We start from the raw sequence: 19,005 nt of genomic DNA, 5'->3' as shown, positions 1-19,005 counted from the left end.
AACCTAGGAAGAAACCTAGAGAGGAACCAGGCTATGTGGGGTGGCCAGTCCTCTTCTGACTGTGCCTGGTGGAGATTATAACAGAACATGGCCAAGATGTTCAAATGTTCATAAATGACCAGCATGGTCTAATAATAATAAGCCAGAACAGTTGAAACTGGAGCAGCAGCACGGTCAAGTGGACTGGGGACAGCAAGGAGTCATCATGTCAGGTAGTCCTGGGGCATATCGCCTTCATGTGTAATCAGGGAATTTATATTCGCTGTGAAAGTGACAGCTGCTTATGCTTTACTTCAGTATCCTTTCCCATGCTGTTATGAATTTGCTTCAAGATTATATAATCAAATGCATTAAAAACACTGTCATTTAAGATATTGTATCGAACAGCAGGGCAGGGATGTGAACAGGGATTGACACTAAGAGTTGCCCTATTGTCTGCAGGAAGTGTACTTAGCAGTCATAGTAGTTGAGCCTACTCTGAGGTTGCCCCATTGGGCAGGCGATATAAAAAAACAACCAAACTGAAAATAATTCCAGCCTAAAGCTGAACTTTCTCGTTCCTCCCCATTTTATAGTCAAGCAAGTTAAGCCTGCTCTGCGGAACATTTTTTACTGACAACTAAAATACAAAGAATTCCACAACTGATCTTTCTGGTTCATTCCCTATGTGTAGGTGAAAGGCTTGCAATACTGTATATAACATTTCTGCATGTAAATAGCTAATTTATATTTTCGGGCAAGTGTTCATAATCTTTGAGCAACCAAAAAGATTCCTGACTTGTCCGGCGGCCAACATCCTTTCAAAACTTCTCAACAATCTCTGCAAACACGTTACACATCACGCCAATAGGGTTAACCCACATGGTGGGAATTGAATGGCTCATATAGCGAGGATTGCTACAATATGCACTGAGTATCAAAACATTAGGAACACCTGCTTTTTCCTTGACCAAGACCGACCACGTGAATCCAGTTGAAAGCTATGATGCCTTTTTGATGGCACCTGTTAAATCCACTTCAGTATATATCCGGAGGCTGCACTCATTGTAGCTGGGTATTTTAACAAGGCTAATCTGAAAACAAGACTCCATAAATTGTATCAGCATATCGATTGCGCAACCAGGGCTGGAAAAACCTTGGATCATTGCTATTCTAACGCATATAAGGCCCTGCCCCGCTCTCCTTTCGGAAAAGCTGACCACGACTCCATTTTGTTGATCCCTGCCTACAATTAGAAACTAAAACAAGAGGCTCCCACGCTGAGGTCTGTCCAACGCTGATCCGACCAATCTGATTCCACACTCCAAGACTGCTTCCATCACGTGGACTGGGATATGTTTCGTATTGCGTCAGACAACAACATTGACGAATACGCTGATTCGGTGAGCGAGCTCATTAGAACTTGCGTTGAAGATGTCGTTCCCATAGCAACGATTAAAACATTCCCAAACCAGAAACCGTGGATTGATGGCAGCATTCACGTGAAACTGAAAGCGAACCACTGCTTTTAATCAGGGCAAGGTGACCGGAAACATGACCGAATACAAACCGTGTAACTATTCCCTCCGCAAGGCAATCAAACAAGCTAAGCGTCAGTATAGAGACAAAGTAGAATCTCAATTCAACGGCTCAGACACAAGAGGTATGTGGCAGGGTCTACAGTCAATCACGGATTACAAAAAGAAAACCAGCCCCGTCACAGACCAGGATGTCTTGCTCTCAGGCAGACTAAATAACTTTTTTGCCCGCTTTGAGGACAATACAGTGCCACTGACACGGCCCGCAACTAAAACATGCGGACTCTCCTTCACTGCAGCCGACGTGAGGAAAACATTTAAATGTGTCAACCCTCGCAAGGCTGCAGGCCCAGACGGCATCCCCAGCCGCGCCCTCAGAGCATGCGCAGACCAGCTGGCTGGTGTGTTTACGGACATATTCAATCAATCCCTATCCCAGTCTGGTGTTTCCACATGCTTCAAGAGGGCCACCATTGTTCCTGTTCCCAAGAAAGCTAAGGTAACTGAACTAAACGACTACTGCCCCGTAGCACTCACTTCCGTCATCATTAAGTGCTTTGAGAGACTAGTCAAGGACCATATCACCTCCACCCTACCTGACACCCTAGACCCACTCCAATTTGCTTACCGCCCAAATAGGTCCACAGACGATGCAATCTCAACCACACTGCACACTGCCCTAACCCATCTGGACAAGAGGAATACCATGTGAGAATGCTGTTCATCGACTACAGCTCGGCATTTAACACCATAGTGCCCTCCAAGCTCGTCATTAAGCTTGAGACCCTGGGTCTCGACCCCGCCCTGTGCAACTGGGTACTGGACTTCCTGACGGGCCGCCCCCAGGTGGTGAGGGTAGGCAACAACATCTCGACCCCGCTGATCCTCAACACTGGGGCCCCACAAGGGTGCGTTCTGAGCCCTCTCCTGTACTCCCTGTTCACCCACGACTGCGTGGCCACGCACGCCTCCAACTCAATCATCAAGTTTGCGGACGACACAACAGTGGTAGGCTTGATTACCAACAACGACGAGACGGCCTACAGGGAGGAGGTGAGGGCCCTCGGAGTGTGATGTCAGGAAAATAACCTCACACTCAACATCAACAAAACTAAGGAGATGATTGTGGACTTCAGGAAACAGCAGAGGGAACACCCCCCTATCCACATCGATGGAACAGTAGTGGAGAGGGTAGTAAGTTTTAAGTTCCTCGGGGATACACATCACAGACAAACTGAATTGGTCCACCCACACAGACAGCATCGTGAAGAAGGCGCAGCAGCGCCTCTTCAACCTCAGGAGGCTGAAGAAATTTGGCTTGTCACCAAAAGCACTCACAAACTTCTACAGATGCACAATCGAGAGCATCCTGTCGGGCTGTATCACCGCCTGGTACGGCAACCGTAAGGCTCTCCAGAGGGTAGTGAGGTCTGCTCAACACATCACCGGGGGCAAACTACCTGCCCTCCAGGACACCTACACCACCCGATGTCACAGGAAGGCCATAAAGATGATCAAGGACAACAACCACCCGAGCCACTGCCTGTTCACCCCGCTATCATCCAGAAGGCGAGGTCAGTACAGGTGCATCAAAGCTGGGACCGAGAGACTGAAAAACAGCTTTTATCTCAAGGCCATCAGACTGTTAAACAGCCACCACTAACATTGAGTGGCTGCTGACAACACACTGACTCAACTCCAGCCACTTTAATAAATGGAATTGATGGAAAATGATGTAAAATATATCACTAGCCACTTTAAACAATGCTACCTAATATAATGTTTACATACCCTACATTATTCATCTCATATGTATACGTATATACTGTACTCTATATCATCTACTGCATCTTTATGTAATACATGTATCACTAGCCACTTTAACTATGCCACTTTGTTTACATACTCATCTCATATGTATATACTGCACTCGATACCATCTACTGTATCTTGCCTATGCCGCACTGTACCATCACTCATTCATATATCTTTATGTACATATTCTTTATCCCCTTACACTTGTGTCTATAAGGTAGTAGTTTTGGAATTGTTAGCTAGATTACTTGTTGGTTATTACTGCATTGTCGGAACTAGAAGCACAAGCATTTCGCTACACTCGCATTAACATCTGCTAACCATGTGTATGTGACAAATAAAATTTGATTTGATTTGATTTCAATCAGTGTAGATGAAGTGACATGGATTGTGCACAGTATGTGTGCCATTCAGAGGGTGAATGTGCAAGACAAAATCTTTAAGGGCCTTTGATCGTGGTATGGTAGTACGTGCGAGGCGCACCAGTTTCAGTGTGTCAGTATCTGTAACGCTGCTGGGTTTTTCCCACTCAACAGTTTCCCGTGTGTATCAACAATGGTCCACCACTCAAAGGACATCCAGCCAACTTCACACAACTGTGAGAAGCATTGGAGTCAACATGGGCCAGAATCCCTGTGGAACGCTTTCGACACTTAGTAGAGTCCATGCCCTGACGAATGGAGGCTGTTCTGAGGGCAAAAGGGGGTGCAACTCAATATTAGAAATATTTTGTACACTCAGTATATTTCGGTTTTTATCAATCACTTTGGCACATTTTTCAAATTTAAGTGGTATATTTACAAAACTTGAATTTCACTTTTAATGCCCATATTTTATGTTCAGAATCTTTGATTGAGTACTCTCTGGTGTTGAACACATCTTCCACCACAGAGTCATGAACACAAAATAATTGTTTTTGTTTATGTGAAATACCTTAGTTTAGTCACAAGATGCAGACCTCCTTATTGTTCCTAGAATTTCTAAGCAAACAGCTGGAGTCAGGGCTTTCTCCTATAGAGCTCCTCTTTTATGGAATGGTCTGCCGATCTATGTGAGACGCAGACTCTGTCTCAAACTTGAAGGCTTTACTGAAGACTTAAAGGTTACTGAATAAGTCCAATTATTGAGCATAGTCTGGCCGAGAGGTGCAAAGGTGAACGGCAATAAGGCACTGGAGTGATGAACCAGCCTCGCTGTCTCTGCCTGGCTGGCTCTCCACTGGGATTCTCTGCCCCTGACCATTTTACGGGCGATAACTCACTGGCTCCTCTGCTCATATGGTGGGGGAGATATTTTGTGAGCTATACTTGGCCACGCCTCAGGGAAGTACATTAGTGGTCTGTTGATATCCCTTGTTGGGTCTGTGCTTTGGTAAATGGGTGGGATTATATCCAGCCTGATTGGCCCTGTTCAAGGGTAACTTTGGACGAGCCACAGTGTCCCCCAACCCACTCTGTTTCAGTCTCCAGTATCTATGCTACCCTATGTGGTGGTGGGCTCGGGTCAGTCTGTCCTATCTGCTGTACAGTGTGGTCTTAGGTGTACTCCCGCTAATTCTCCTCTCTCTCTTTATGTCCCCCCTCCCCATCCCGGGGAACCTGAGCCCCAGGACCATGCCTCAGGACTACCTGGCCTGATGACTCCTGTCTGTCCCTGTCCCTAGTTCACCTAGTAGTGCTGCCAATCTAGTTCTAGTGTCTCTACCTTCGGTTATGGAACCCTGACCTGTTTTACCAAATGTGTTACCTTGTCCCGGACCTGCTGTTTCAACCCTGTCTTTCGCTCTCTCACTTTCTCTCTTGGACCTGCTGTCTGGACCTCTGAATGCTCGGCTATGAAAAGCCAACTGACATTTACTCCTGTGGTGTTGAACTGTTTTACCTTCTAACCATTCCACTTTGCGTCGTGCCTAAGAACAGCACTTAGCAGTGGTATATTGACCTTTATAAACAGGGTGGTTCAAGCCCTGAATTCTGATTGGTATATCAGACCGTATACCAAGGGTATGACAAAACATGTATTTTTACTGCTCTAATTACATTGGTAATCAGTACTTAATAGCAATAAGGCACCTCGGGGTTTGTGGTATATGACCAATATACCACGGCTAGGGGCTGTATCCTGGCATGCGTTGTGCATAAGAACAGCCCTTAGCCGTGGTATATTGGCCATATACCACAAACCCCGAGGTGCCTTATTGCTATTAAGTACTGATTACTGATTACAATGTAATTAGAGTATTAAACCGGGCCATCAACCGGGCCTTAATGCTTAATTATACCAAACCGTCTTACACTGTCATGTCTACTCCTGCTCCTCCCCTCCGGTGTGTGACATCACCGGAACACTAACCACCGGTCCTGGGAATCATCATTACGCAAACCTGGCACTCATCATTATGCGCAACTGGTAGTCAGCATTATGATTCACACCTGGAATTCATTGTAGGTCCCTTCCCTTTGTTCACTCCTCAAGTTGGTATTATTCCTGTTTTCATGCATCTCACCACTGTTACGCTGTCTTGTTTCATGTTTGTTGTTTATTAAATGTTTCACCTGCACCTTGACTCATAGTGTTATTGTTACAGAATACCAACTCAAACCATGGAAACAGCAGGAAATTCAAATCTCTCTCAGACGGTCAATGGACAGGGTTCTCTTTAATATCAACACCATGACCAGCTGGCATAACTGGGATCAGCTTTGGAGGAGGTTCTTCATAGTGTGCAACGTCTCAAACACACCCGGGAGGCGTTGCCTTCATCCAGCGGAGGATACTCTACAACCAGTCGACCCAGTGAGCCAGTACATCAGCCCATTCATCAACCCGCTCAAGTCAGCGATGCCCATTTATCCCTCCCGGATAAATATGACGTTACACCATCCAAATGCCGTGGCTTCCTACTTCAGTGCTCACTCTAGTTTTTGCATCAGAGGGGAGCTCCCACCACCGAGAGGTACACGGTAATTTCTCTGCTGACTGGGCGGGCGTTGGAATGGTTTACGGATGTCTGGGAGAGAGGAGAGGAGGAGCTGGATTCATGAGGGGTTCGTGGCTGTTTAAATTTATTTTTGATAATTCTCCAGAGGGCAGAGAGGAAAGTGAACGGCTACTGCCTTTACGGAAGGGGAACCAGACAGCTGCTGAGTACACGCTCACCTTTCAGACTATAGCAGCCTCCTGTGGGTGGAATGAGCCAGCACTTCGTACGCTATTTAGAAGAGGTTTGTGTGAAGAGGTCCAGACGGAACTGGCCCGTCGAGACAGCAAACTCACCTTGGACGCACTCATTGCGATGGCCATTCGTCTGGATAACCTACTTCGGGAGCGCCAGTAATCTCATAATTTCTCTCTCTCCCTAAGTGAATACTCGGCATCAGAGCCAGAACCCATGGAGGTAGGGTTCACTCGTCTCCCCGCGGCAGAGCAATGCAGACGGATACAGCTGGGGCGCTGTCTATACTGTGGACAAGGAGGGCATGAGCTCCAGAGGTGTCCGGCATGTCCAAATCCAGGATCCACAAGAGCAGAGGGACGGTCACGTGAGACTCCAGCGCATAGGGCAGGAGTGAGTATTCCATCTTCATCACTGTCTGCTATGCCCTTTTTGGTGTCCATTACGCTACCTAACTGTCCCTCATGTACTATGTCAACGGCGTTAGTGGTTCCCGGTGCCGCTGGGAACTTTATTGACCAAGACCCTTGCCTCGTCTCTTAACATCAACTCATACCCGCTCTCCTCTCCTTTCCCGATTCAAGTCCTGGATAGTCGGCCTCTTGGGTCCGGAACCGTCACCCACATCACTCAACCACTCACCCTCACTGTGTAGTCCACTCATCAGGAAAACATCCCCTTCTTCATCACCAGTGCACCAGTTCACAAGATCATTCTTGGCCTCCCTTGGCTTCAACGCCATAACCCTATCATTTCATGGTCGAGGTTGAGAATCACAGACTGGTCACCTGAATGCCGGAGGACCTGCTTCCCTATCCCCTGTGGTTCCACGTCAGGTTGAGAGTCCTGTGGTTGCCCTTCAGCCCAACATCCCGGAGGCATACCAGGATCTCCAAGACCTGCGCCACCTGTCTCACTCCTCATCGCCCCTGGGACTGCGCCATCGACCTGCTTGCTGGTGCAATACCTCCGCACAGACGAATCTACCCTCTGTCTGTGGCTGAGACCCAGGCCATAAAGGATTACATCCAAGAGGCGCTCCAACAAGGTTGCATCCTCACGTCCACTTCCACTGTGTCTGCTGGTTTCTTCTTTGTGGACAAGAAGGATGGAGGGTAACGCACATGCCTTGACTACAGAGGACCCAATGAACTTACCACGAAGTATCAGTACCCTCTCCCTCTGGTGCCGACAGCAATCGAACAGCTCTTCGGGGCCCGGTTCTTCAGCAAACTGGACCTGCGGGGTGCTTATAATCTCATCCACATCCGGGAGGGGGATGAGTGGAAGACAGCGTTCAGCAGGATGTCTGGCCACTACGAGTACTTGGGGATGCCATTTGGCTTAGCCAATGCTCCGTCAGTGTTCCAGGCATTCATGAATGAGGTGTTCAGGGACATGCTCGGATGCCAGATGGTCGTGTATACATCCTGGTCTACTCGGCTACCCTGGAGGATCATATCATTCACGTTCACGTTCGAGCAGTCCTCTTGGCTAACCACCTGTTCGTCAAGGCTGAGAAGTGTCAATTCCATCAGAAGGCTGTATCCTTCCTAGTGTACCAAATCAGCCCACAGGGAGTAAGGATGGATGACAAGAAGGTAGATGCGGTTAGGTCATGGCCAGTCCCAACCACCATAAAGGGGTTACAACGTTTTTGGGGTTTGCCAACTTCTACCGCCGCTTCATCAGGAACTTCAGCTCCGTCGCCTCTGCACTCACCTCTCTCCTCAAGGGTGGGCCTCATACATTGGTGTGGAGCCCAGCAGCCGACTAGGCCTTTCGTCTCCTCAAGGGATATTTCACCTCCGCCTCATTGCTCAAACACCCAGATCCCACAATATACTTTGTGGTTGAGGTAGACACGTCAGAGGTGGGCGTGGGGGCAGTTTTGTCTCAACGACAGGGTAACCCATTGAAATTGTATCCATGTGCATTCTTCTCTTTCCCCCACAGAAACTTTCCCCCACAGAGAGGAAATACAATGTCGGCAATTGTGAGCTCCCGGCGGGGAAGTTGGAATTAGAGGAATGGAGACATTGGCTGGAGGGTGCCAAGGAACCTTTCATCATGCTCACCGACCATGAGTACATACGGACAGCGTGGAGACTGAATCCGCGCCAAGCCAGGTGTGCACTTTTCTTCACCAGGTTCGACTTCACGCTGACCTATCGCCCAGGTTCCAAGAACGTCAAGGCTGATGCCCTGTCCTGTATCTACGATTCGGGAGAGGGTCCTGTCCAGAGTGCACCTATAATCCCATCCTCTCGAGTCGTAGGTCCAGTGGCCTGGGACACAGAGAGGGAGCCCACAACCCTGAACTGTCCTCCTGAGTGCATCTACGTTCCCACATGGATAAGGGATCGACTGCTGACCTAGGCGGTTTCAGCACTATTCTGGTGGTAGTGGATAGATTTTCCAAGTCATGTTGTTTAATCCCTCTTCCTGGTCTCCCCACTGCTCTCCAGATTGCTGAGGCACTCTTCCAGCAGGTCTTCCGTCATTATGGCCTTCTGGAGGACATCGTCTCCGACTGTGGCCCCCAATTCACATCACGAGTATGGAGGGCCTTCATGGAGAAGATCAGGGTCACGGTTAGCCTCACTTCCCGGGTAACGGCCTCAGTCCAACGGGCAAGTGGAGAGGATGAACCAGTAGCTGGGGAGGTTCCTGAAGAGTCACTGTCAGGACCGACAGGGTGAGTGGGCACGATTTCTTCGATGGGCAGAGTTTGCCCAGAACTTGCTGCGTTACTCCTCCACTGGGTTGACCCCCCTTCCAGTGTGTTTTGGGTTTTCAGCCATCCCTGGCCCCATGGACCCCTGACCAGACTGAAGCACCTGCATTTTATGAGTGGTTCCGGCGCACAGAAGTGTGGAGAGACACTCAAGTGAGACTCCAGCGCGACTTCCATTGTCAAAAAGAACAGGCAGACCGCTACCGCAATGAGACCCCTGTGTTCCGCTCTGGGGATCGAGTCTGGCTCTCTACCAGGTACCTCCCACTCTGCCTGCCCTGCAACAAACTGAGCCCCTGATTTGTCGGGCCGTTCAAGATTCTCTGGAGGGTCAACGAGGTGACATATAGGTTACAACAGGGGGTACTGTCACGTCTACTCCTGCTCCTCCCCTGCGACGTCGCCGGAATACTAACCACCGGTCTTGGCACTAATCACTACGCACACCTGGACCTCATTACCTCCCTTTATTATGTCCCATCCCTTTGTTCATTCCTCAGTTGGTATTGTTCCTGTTTTCATGTATCTCGCCACTGTTACGCTGTCTTGTTTCATGTCTGTTATTTTATTAAACGTTTCACCTGCGCCTGCTTCTCGACTCACAGCGTCATCGTTACACAGACCTTATTGCCTAATATATATATATATATATACACACAAATTCATTGTTTGATACAATGCTTTACCGTATTTGATTAGTTTCTTAGGCAAGTTGCAAGAATCTCATTGTCTATTCTAGGGATTCTATATGTTATTTCTATATGTACATTTTCATCTTCTCAAAAAGTTGACAGGAGTGCTATCTGAAGGGCTATCTGATGGGCTATCTGAAGGGCTATCTGAAGGGCTATCTGAAGGGCTATCTGAAGGGCTATCTGATGGGCTATCTGATGGGCTATCTGATGGGCTATCTGAAGGGCTATCTGAAGGGCTATCTGAAGGGCTATCTGAAGGGCTATCTGATGGGCTATCTGATGGGCTATCTGATGGGCTATCTGAAGGGCTATCTGATGGGCTATCTGATGGGCTATCTGATGGGCTATCTGAAGGGCTATCTGATGGGCTATCTGATGGGCTATCTGATGGGCTATCTGATGGGCTATCTGATGGGCTATCTGAAGGGCTATCTGAAGGGCTATCTGAAGGGCTATCTGAAGGGCTATCTGATGGGCTATCTGATGGGCTATCTGATGGGCTATCTGAAGGGCTATCTGATGGGCTATCTGAAGGGCTATCTGATGGGCTATCTGAAGGGCTATCTGAAGGGCTATCTGATGGGCTATCTGATGGGCTATCTGATGGGCTATCTGATGGGCTATCTGATGGGCTATCTGAAGGGCTATCTGATGGGCTATCTGAAGGGCTATCTGAAGGGCTATCTGATGGGCTATCTGAAGGGCTATCTGATGGGCTATCTGATGGGCTATCTGATGGGCTATCTGAAGGGCTATCTGAAGGGCTATCTGATGGGCTATCTGAAGGGCTATCTGAAGGGCTATCTGATGGGCTATCTGAAGGGCTATCTGATGGGCTATCTGAAGGGCTATCTGAAGGGCTATCTGATGGGCTATCTGAAGGGCTATCTGAAGGGCTATCTGAAGGGCTATCTGAAGGGCTATCTGATGGGCTATCTGATGGGCTATCTGAAGGGCTATCTGAAGGGCTATCTGATGGGCTATCTGAAGGGCTATCTGAAGGGCTATCTGAAGGGCTATCTGAAGGGCTATCTGAAGGGCTATCTGATGGGCTATCTGATGGGCTATCTGATGGGCTATCTGAAGGGCTATCTGAAGTGCTATCTGAAGGGCTATCTGATGGGCTATCTGATGGGCTATCTGAAGGGCTATCTGAAGGGCTATCTGAAGGGCTATCTGATGGGCTATCTGAAGGGCTATCTGAAGGGCTATCTGAAGGGCTATCTGATGGGCTATCTGAAGGGCTATCTGAAGGGCTATCTGAAGGGCTATCTGATGGGCTATCTGAAGGGCTATCTGATGGGCTATCTGAAGGGCTATCTGATGGGCTATCTGAAGGGCTATCTGATGGGCTATCTGAAGGGCTATCTGATGGGCTATCTGAAGGGCTATCTGAAGGGCTATCTGAAGGGCTATCTGATGGGCTATCTGAAGGGCTATCTGATGGGCTATCTGAAGGGCTATCTGAAGGGCTATCTGAAGGGCTATCTGAAGGGCTATCTGAAGGGCTCAACTAATTGCAGAGCAGAGAATTTGACACAGTTTCAGAGCAAATTATGGCCCAGGTGAGAGAAGAGTTTTTCAGGAGTGTCCCAATCCTCAAAAATAGATGTACTGTCCTCGTTTCCATTCCTTCATGAAGATACAGGTACATGGAAGGTAACAGAAGTCTGATGGCAACATATCCAGCCATTTAACCTTTAGTATCAGTGGTGATGTAACAGAGGCTAAAAGGGAGGATCTTCACAAACATAAGGAACAGCCAGTGCAGACATCAAAGACACAAATCAACCTTATAAAGCCATAATTAAAATCCAATACCTTTGAATATCAACAGGAATATTAGTTTTAGGGAGGAACTTTGGATCTTTGATATAGATTTGCTATGGCTCTTTGACAGTGATGTACTGTCTAATCAATAAAGTGAAAGAATACCTCTCAGACTTGTGACAACACTTATACAAATGAGTAAATGGTCATCAGATCATTTCCTGTGATCACATCTTTGTACAGCATTTGTCACCCATGTTGTTTTTAATTTAATTGATTTTTTTTTAATTTTTTTAATTTTTAATTATTATTTTTTACCCCTTTTTCTCCCCAATTTCGTGGTATCCAATTGTTTAGTAGCTACTATCTTGTCTCATCGCTACAACTCCCATACGGGCTCGGGAGATACGAAGGTTGACAGTCATGCAACCTCCGATACACAACCCAACCAAGCCGCGCTGCTTCTTAAAACACAGCGCCATCCAACCCGGAAGGCAGCCGCACCAATATGTCGGAGGAATCACCGTGCACCTGGCAACCTTGGCTAGCGCGCACTGCGCCCGGCCCGCCACAGGAGTCGCTGGTGCGCAATGAGACAAGGATTTCCCTACCGGCCAAACCCTCCCTAACCCGGACGACGCTAGGCCAATTGTGCGTCGCCCCACGGACCTCCCGGTCGTGGCCGGTTACGACAGAGCCTGGGCACGAACCCAGAGTCTCTGGTGGATACATGTTGTTTTTAGATACAGGCAGAGATTACCAAGAGTTGGTACAGCATTGGTGCTTTCAACGCCAGGGTTGTGTGTTCGATTCCCACGGAGAACCAGTATGGAGAAATAATACGTAACAACATGTATACACTCACTAAACCTGTCTGTCCTTTCTGGGGAGGTTCCCATTGCTTGGAAGACAGCCAGAGTTTGTCCTTTATTTAAAGGGGGAGATCAAGCTGATCCTAACTGTTATAGGCCTATTTCTATTTTGCTCTCTTAATCAAAAGTGTTGGAAAAACTTGTCAATAAATCAACTGACTGACTTTCTTGATGTCTATAGTATTCTCTCTGGTATGCAATCTGGTTTCTGCTCAGGTTATGGATGTGTCACTGCAACCTTAAAGGTCCTAAATAATGTCACCATAATTTTTTTGTTAAAGATCCATAATCAATCAAAGCCAGAAACCAGGTTTCTAGGCTAGGAGAACAACAAACCTATTTACTGTCTGATGAGAAACCATGAATGATTTAATATGCAATAAGTACAACTTCTATTTCTCTATTAACACAGAGCTTTGACTGTGTGAATTCAAGCAAAATGAATGGTTTCTGAACATTATTGAATACGTTCATGCTAAACAAATGTTCAAAAATGTATTTTATTTAAAAATGCATGCAATATCAACATTCTAGAATTTAAATTATGTCAAACTATGTGATGAAACTGTTCAGAAGTTAAATGTAGAATTTTTGTAGTGTAACAAATAAAACTTCCACAAGGTATTTTCTCTTCACTGAAAACATAACTCATGGTAGACTTGAGTTTAAAAAAGTGTAGAAAATGGATATTTTCTATATCTGTCACTTAAGATGTTGGCTCTGATTTATGCATCATGATATAAAACAACAAAGCGAATGGGATAAACAAAAAAACAAACAAATACAGTGTGTTGATTGCACAACAGACCCAAAGAAACAGACCATTCAAGCTAAGCACTATGCCACGATATGCAGGCATCACTCCATGGAACACATAGCTGTGTGTGTTCCAGTTATTTCAATGGTTTCCTCTACTCATGCCCACTAATGTGGCTCAGACCAGTGATCATAAAGCAAAGGAGACATAGGCCTAGGAACCATTTCAGATGTATTGAGACGTGGCCTCACACAGATTTGATCATCATGCGGCTCGCTCGGGCCGAGTATGGAGCAGGTCCTTTCCAGGTTGCCCAGTGGAGGCCGGAGGCCCAGCCGATGTGTTCGCCGGCGGGGTGCCAGTCTCCGTTCAGGCTGGCAGAGCCACAGCGACTGTACCACCACCCTCCTCCTCCCTCCGAGAAGCTGCACTCGTCCTCGGCGATGTCGCCAAAGATGCAGGGTGAGCAGCCGTCATTGTCCTTGTCGGTTGTGCTGAAGCCAAAGCCGTTCTGGTCAATACCGGCGTATTTCCCACGGATGGCATCACCTACGGAGAGACAGGGAGGGAGGAAGAGAGAATACTGCAGTTCTACTTCACTCTTGATTGTATTGACTTCCAAAGCATACACCATTTAAGAATATCAACCCAGCATACATATCATATGACATATGTGATGTGTAATGGTCCCATTGCTGCCACCAAATGTGAAATAACTAGAACACTGAAGTAAATAATATGACCCCTGTCACCTTGTGCTGTTGAAATGAACTGTTACCTGCGTTGCCCTTGTAGGCTCCAACGTTCAGCTTGTAGCTCTCCTCCTCCGTGCCCAGACGGAAGTCACTGTACTCAGCGAAGGCAGTGCCCCCTTCAAAGTCCCACAGGTTGACCCGCATAGTCAAACTCCGCCCCCTGCCCCCCTTGGTTAGAGCAAACACCTTACTCAGACCCAGCCAGTGGTCCTCTAGGAAACAACAGGGAAGAGAACTGAATTGAGAAGTGAAAAACAGACAGTTTAGGGAACCCTCTATAAGTTGCCTTAGAGGTTATATATTATAAACAAAAATTCATTTAAATTTTTTAAACATTGGCTCAGCAAATTACAGAGTTTACAGTATTAGTTGCTGGTGAAATGTGAGGTGCTCAGAGGGACCCTTCATTACTCCGTAGATTCCCAAAGCCTTGTTTGTACACTGCCCACTTCCTGTTGAAAAGAACCTCTGCCCCGGTGCGCCTTTGAAAGACTGTCCAGCCTCCATCTGCCAGCATCTCACAATACACCTGTATACAACATCAATGTACTTTTGAATCAACAAATTGTTTTTTTTTGTGAACAAAAAGGGTTCAAGAATGGAACTGTGTTGAACTTCAGTAACCCTGGCAAGCCTGGCGACACCTTCAACATTCCAGTTTTACCTCCCCTGTGTGGCTGTGCAACCAAATGACAACTGTAGATATAGTACCTGGCCTATATATTTAGATGTTTCCATACCTTAAAGGGGGATTTGACTCCTGCAGGCTGAATGACATACACTCCACTGGTGGCTCGAGGGGAGAGAGTTTTGATCTGTGTGCAATCTGTCCCTGAAACAAGCAAACACCCATGCACATACAGTACACAAACTCTGGTCTTTCCAATGTAAGTGATTTAAAAAAAATAGCTAACACTTACCTTGAACAACTAAAGGTGTTTTCTGGCCCTGTACAAAACCAGCAGATTAGTAATGGTTACTCCCATGCTTAAAGGAATAACATGCTTCTCTGTTTTTCAGTGCTGACTGACTGTATATTTACCTGAGTCTGGTCAGTGAGGCAGATGAGACAGACCACTAGTCCACAAAAAAATATCCTATTCCACATTTTATCCAATTTTCTGAGAGACAGAGGGAGAGATGAAAATGTAATTTTAGTTACTTTTTCTTCTGTTGTTTCCTTATTATCCCTGTGTGACCCAACATTGTAAAAATGCAATGTTTCCTAAATTTTATCCTGTACAGGTCCTAAACAGAAAAGTCATGTCAAACATAGTGAATATCCTTAGACCCAGATCTATCTCTTAGTAGTATTCGGTGTGTGTTAGTATGATTATTGTGGCATCAGTAACCTGTCCACATCTGAAACCACACTGGTCCCCTACACAAGCAAACATTTGTTGTAGGCCATTCATGCAAGTAAATGACTTTTTCTGTCTCCTCTAAATGTGATTATGTACAAAACCAAAAATTGAGAAACAGTCAGAGCTACTGTACTTTTGTTACAAAACTCAAACGTTTGGAGAGAACTTGAAACATCACCATATCCACTCCATTAACAAAACAGTAAACACCATACATGTACCCAAATAAGGGAAAAGGACAAATTATAGATCATTTTTGTTATGCTGCCATCACTAGACATTTCACACAGGATAAATATTATGCATAATACATCACATAATATAATATTATAATCGCAAATTTGAAATTGTCATCGTGTGATTCACATATGTAGAGAAAACCTACCTCCTCCGGTGTATTCCTTTATGGTGTATCGTCTACGACCAGTCAGTTTAAAGTTCATTCAGAGAGGATTTCTTGTAAGCCTTTATTTATTGACTCAAGCACCGCCTTCTGCACACACCCTGACTCCACGTTTCCAGTTTCGTGTTGTCAGATGCCTCAAAGTATCACAGACAGTGCTCACAGACAGGGAGATTTCGCTTAAGGACCAATGGAAGGTTCTAAAATAATAAAACTCCTCCCAACCGGGGCACCGGGCCATGCAAAATGAACTTCCCCATAGTGTTGCGGAAAAACACTCCCCCACACCGTGCTTGTGCTAATGTTATTGTGGGCGATCCCTGTTACTCAGAGCCCCAGCTCCAAAGCAAAACACTCTTGACATTCCAATGCTCGACTTTACAGGAAATTACAAACAGCCAGGAATACACACAGCACAGTCCAATGAACAATGAATCAAGTAAAAGAACGGACACTTTTGTTACCAACTCCGTATGTGTTTATCTCTCAAATGCCTTTAGATATATCCTATTCAAAAACAATTGCAGTGTTTCAAAAGGAATTGTTTCCTAACTACTAGCGCCACCCTCTGGTCCAGGTAAGAACAACCATTGGATAGGAGAACTACAGGATTAAAATGAATAAAACCAGGAAACACCTGTAGTACTGTGCCTGATTTATGTAACAAGGCTATGGCCATAGCTCTAGGTTCACTCTACCACAGTACATGTATTAGTTAGACTGTCTCTTGTGGGTTGGTTGTAGCAATCAGGACAGTCAAATCAAGCCCTCTTATGATAACACTCCAAGTGAGGATAATAAAAATGTGGCACATCGGCTGCGTTCTGAGCACTGTTCTGTATGTACTATCAATATGAAACAAACGTACAGCAATATCTACATTCCGAAAAGAAATGTGAATCAAATCCAGAAGAATTTAAAGATACAGAATTTAAAGATACAAGTAATGATAGGTTTATTTAAATGTTTGCTGTTTTCACAGAGTAAGTTATCAATAAGCAATTCAAAACCTGCTGTACATAAATATTTGCATAAATATTTTTTAAATACACATCAAAGTTCAGAATAAAAATATTTTAAAGCATTTTTTCCCACTTTCAACACATCACATAATATACATTAACATAACATTGTGTGAAACCTTACCTCTTGTATAAATATTTATTATTAAGATATACACTATTTTATTTATGGATTCAAGAGATTGTGTGTAGATACGTTCTAAGATGAAGACCATTTGCGGGTGTTAGTAAGATGATCAATGATTATGTTTCTGAATGTATGAGTTTATTTGATTATATCTCTTCATTCATGCATACACTCCATGGTGTGTGTGAAATAATCTAAATATATGCAAAAGTCAAGTGTGTGTGTGTGTGTGTGTGTGTGTGCGTGTGTGCGTGTGTGTGTGTGCGTGCGTGCATGCGTGCATGTGTGTGTGTGTGTGTGTGTGTGTGTGTGTGCGTGCGTGTGTGTGAATAGACACACAGTCAGGGTGCTCCTGGTCTCTCCAACACAGACAGGTCACTGACTGATTACCTGAGTCTTCATTCACCATCAGTTTATTCTACTGATTGACATCCAGGAGCATACAAACTACCTCCCTTGACATTAACCCAACTGACTCAGAACAAAGAGGAGGGTTACATCATTGAAAAGCGGAATGGACCTAGAACAGTGCCCTGAGGAACACCATCTACATCTTTCTCCGCTGTCAGTTGAGTTTTGGGGTCAGGGAGGCACTATGATGATCAGGTGACACAGATCACTCTTGCTCATACAGGAGGCTTACTGTCATATGGGACACAATTTTGGTTTCCATCTGTCCTCCCCTCATCCTTCCTTCCCTCTTTGTCTTTCTCCATCCCTTTCTGGTCCCTCTCTCCAAATGTTTTAGGCCCACCAGGTAGTTCTGACTCAGGTTGGGCAGAGTAGGGGTTCACTAGAACATTTAGAACTCTGCAGACCTGAGAGAATGAACAAGAGTTGATTTAACATAATGAGCAATCATATACAGGGTTGGGTACTAACGGATTACATGTAACAGGGATGACTTAATTAGGCTAAAAAAATAAAGCAACTAATCAACCCAGGTTACAAAAAAATTCAATAATAATGGGATTACAGTTCGTCTTAAAATCAGCTAATTACATTTTGGATTACTTCAACTAATATCAAGATATGAGCTGCATGTGTTTGACTCAAGCACACTGAAGTAGCAGGTTTTTACATTTTAAGCAGATGCTCTTATCCTGAGTGACTTACATAATAGCATAATAGAGTCAAGTGACTTGCTCAAGGGCACATGAGATTTTCAGTTGGCTCGTGGATTTGAACCATCGACCTTCCGGTTTCTAGCACAACGTTCTTAACTGCTAGGCTACCTGCCGTTAAACAACCCGGAAGTCACCATTCAGTTGGAATGGAAGCTTTTCCCAGCTGTTCGAATCTATTTTAAATCTCCAAAATGGCCAAGTTCTCTCCTTTTTTAAAACTAAAAACATCAGACCCCCACTTCCTGAAAACTGAATCATCCCAAATTTCATCAGGATCGTTGGGTCAAAATGATTTTTTGGGTTAGTTAACACAGCCTCATTCTGTTCATTTCCCAAGTACTGGGATGGCACACGTGACAAATAAGCTGCTTACTAAGCTAAACCTCTAGTTTCAGTAGAAATGAGTACACTAAAATCTACCTGTCTGCTTTTCAGATAGATCTACGTGTTTTGCAAATTTAGAATAGTCCACGTTCAAAGTATTTGCACAATTGATCATCCAACTCATGAAATAATCTGATTACTCCTGGATCTGTTATATCTGTCTTTTGACGTCTTTATCATAGTAGACTGTTATGGGTCAGACATTCATGGTTGGGTCAGACATTCAAATGAACATTTCCTCTTTTACTGGCCATGAGCTGCTTGGTGGCTGGGTGGAGTAGGCCCATTGCGCAACCAAAGAATGAGTGTTGGGAATGCTTTTCTTAGAACCTGACAGTGCAGCTGACCTTTTAGCAGTGATGCCATTTCATCAAGAAGAGGCATAAGGCAGCTGAGCCAGCACTTGCTTAAAGACATCTGCAGCATAAACTGAGGAGGCAGATGCTGGCAAACCAAAGAAGTATTCCAAAAGTAATCAGATTATG

The 19,005-nt window shown here is 45.5% G+C and overlaps 1 protein-coding gene across 1 annotated transcript; it reads right to left on the bottom strand.

Moving 5' to 3' along the window:
- Positions 1-13,062: 13,062 nt before the first annotated feature.
- On the bottom strand, positions 13,063-16,047 carry LOC112234236 (angiopoietin-4-like). Its single transcript, XM_024402285.2, has 7 exons — positions 15,843-16,047; positions 15,136-15,214; positions 15,014-15,041; positions 14,834-14,925; positions 14,505-14,622; positions 14,117-14,305; positions 13,063-13,887 (listed from the first exon to the last, which is right to left on the bottom strand). The coding sequence occupies exons 2-7, from the start codon at positions 15,199-15,201 to the stop codon at positions 13,586-13,588; spliced, it is 795 nt and encodes a 264-aa protein (XP_024258053.2). The 5' UTR covers positions 15,202-15,214; positions 15,843-16,047; the 3' UTR covers positions 13,063-13,585.
- Between the last annotated feature and the right edge of the window lie 2,958 nt (positions 16,048-19,005).

This window comes from Oncorhynchus tshawytscha, linkage group LG17, assembly GCF_018296145.1.
Source record: "Oncorhynchus tshawytscha isolate Ot180627B linkage group LG17, Otsh_v2.0, whole genome shotgun sequence".
Classification (NCBI taxonomy): domain Eukaryota; kingdom Metazoa; phylum Chordata; class Actinopteri; order Salmoniformes; family Salmonidae; genus Oncorhynchus; species Oncorhynchus tshawytscha.
The sequence above is the reverse complement of the archived record's forward strand: the minus strand, read 5'-3'. Positions and strand labels throughout refer to the sequence as shown.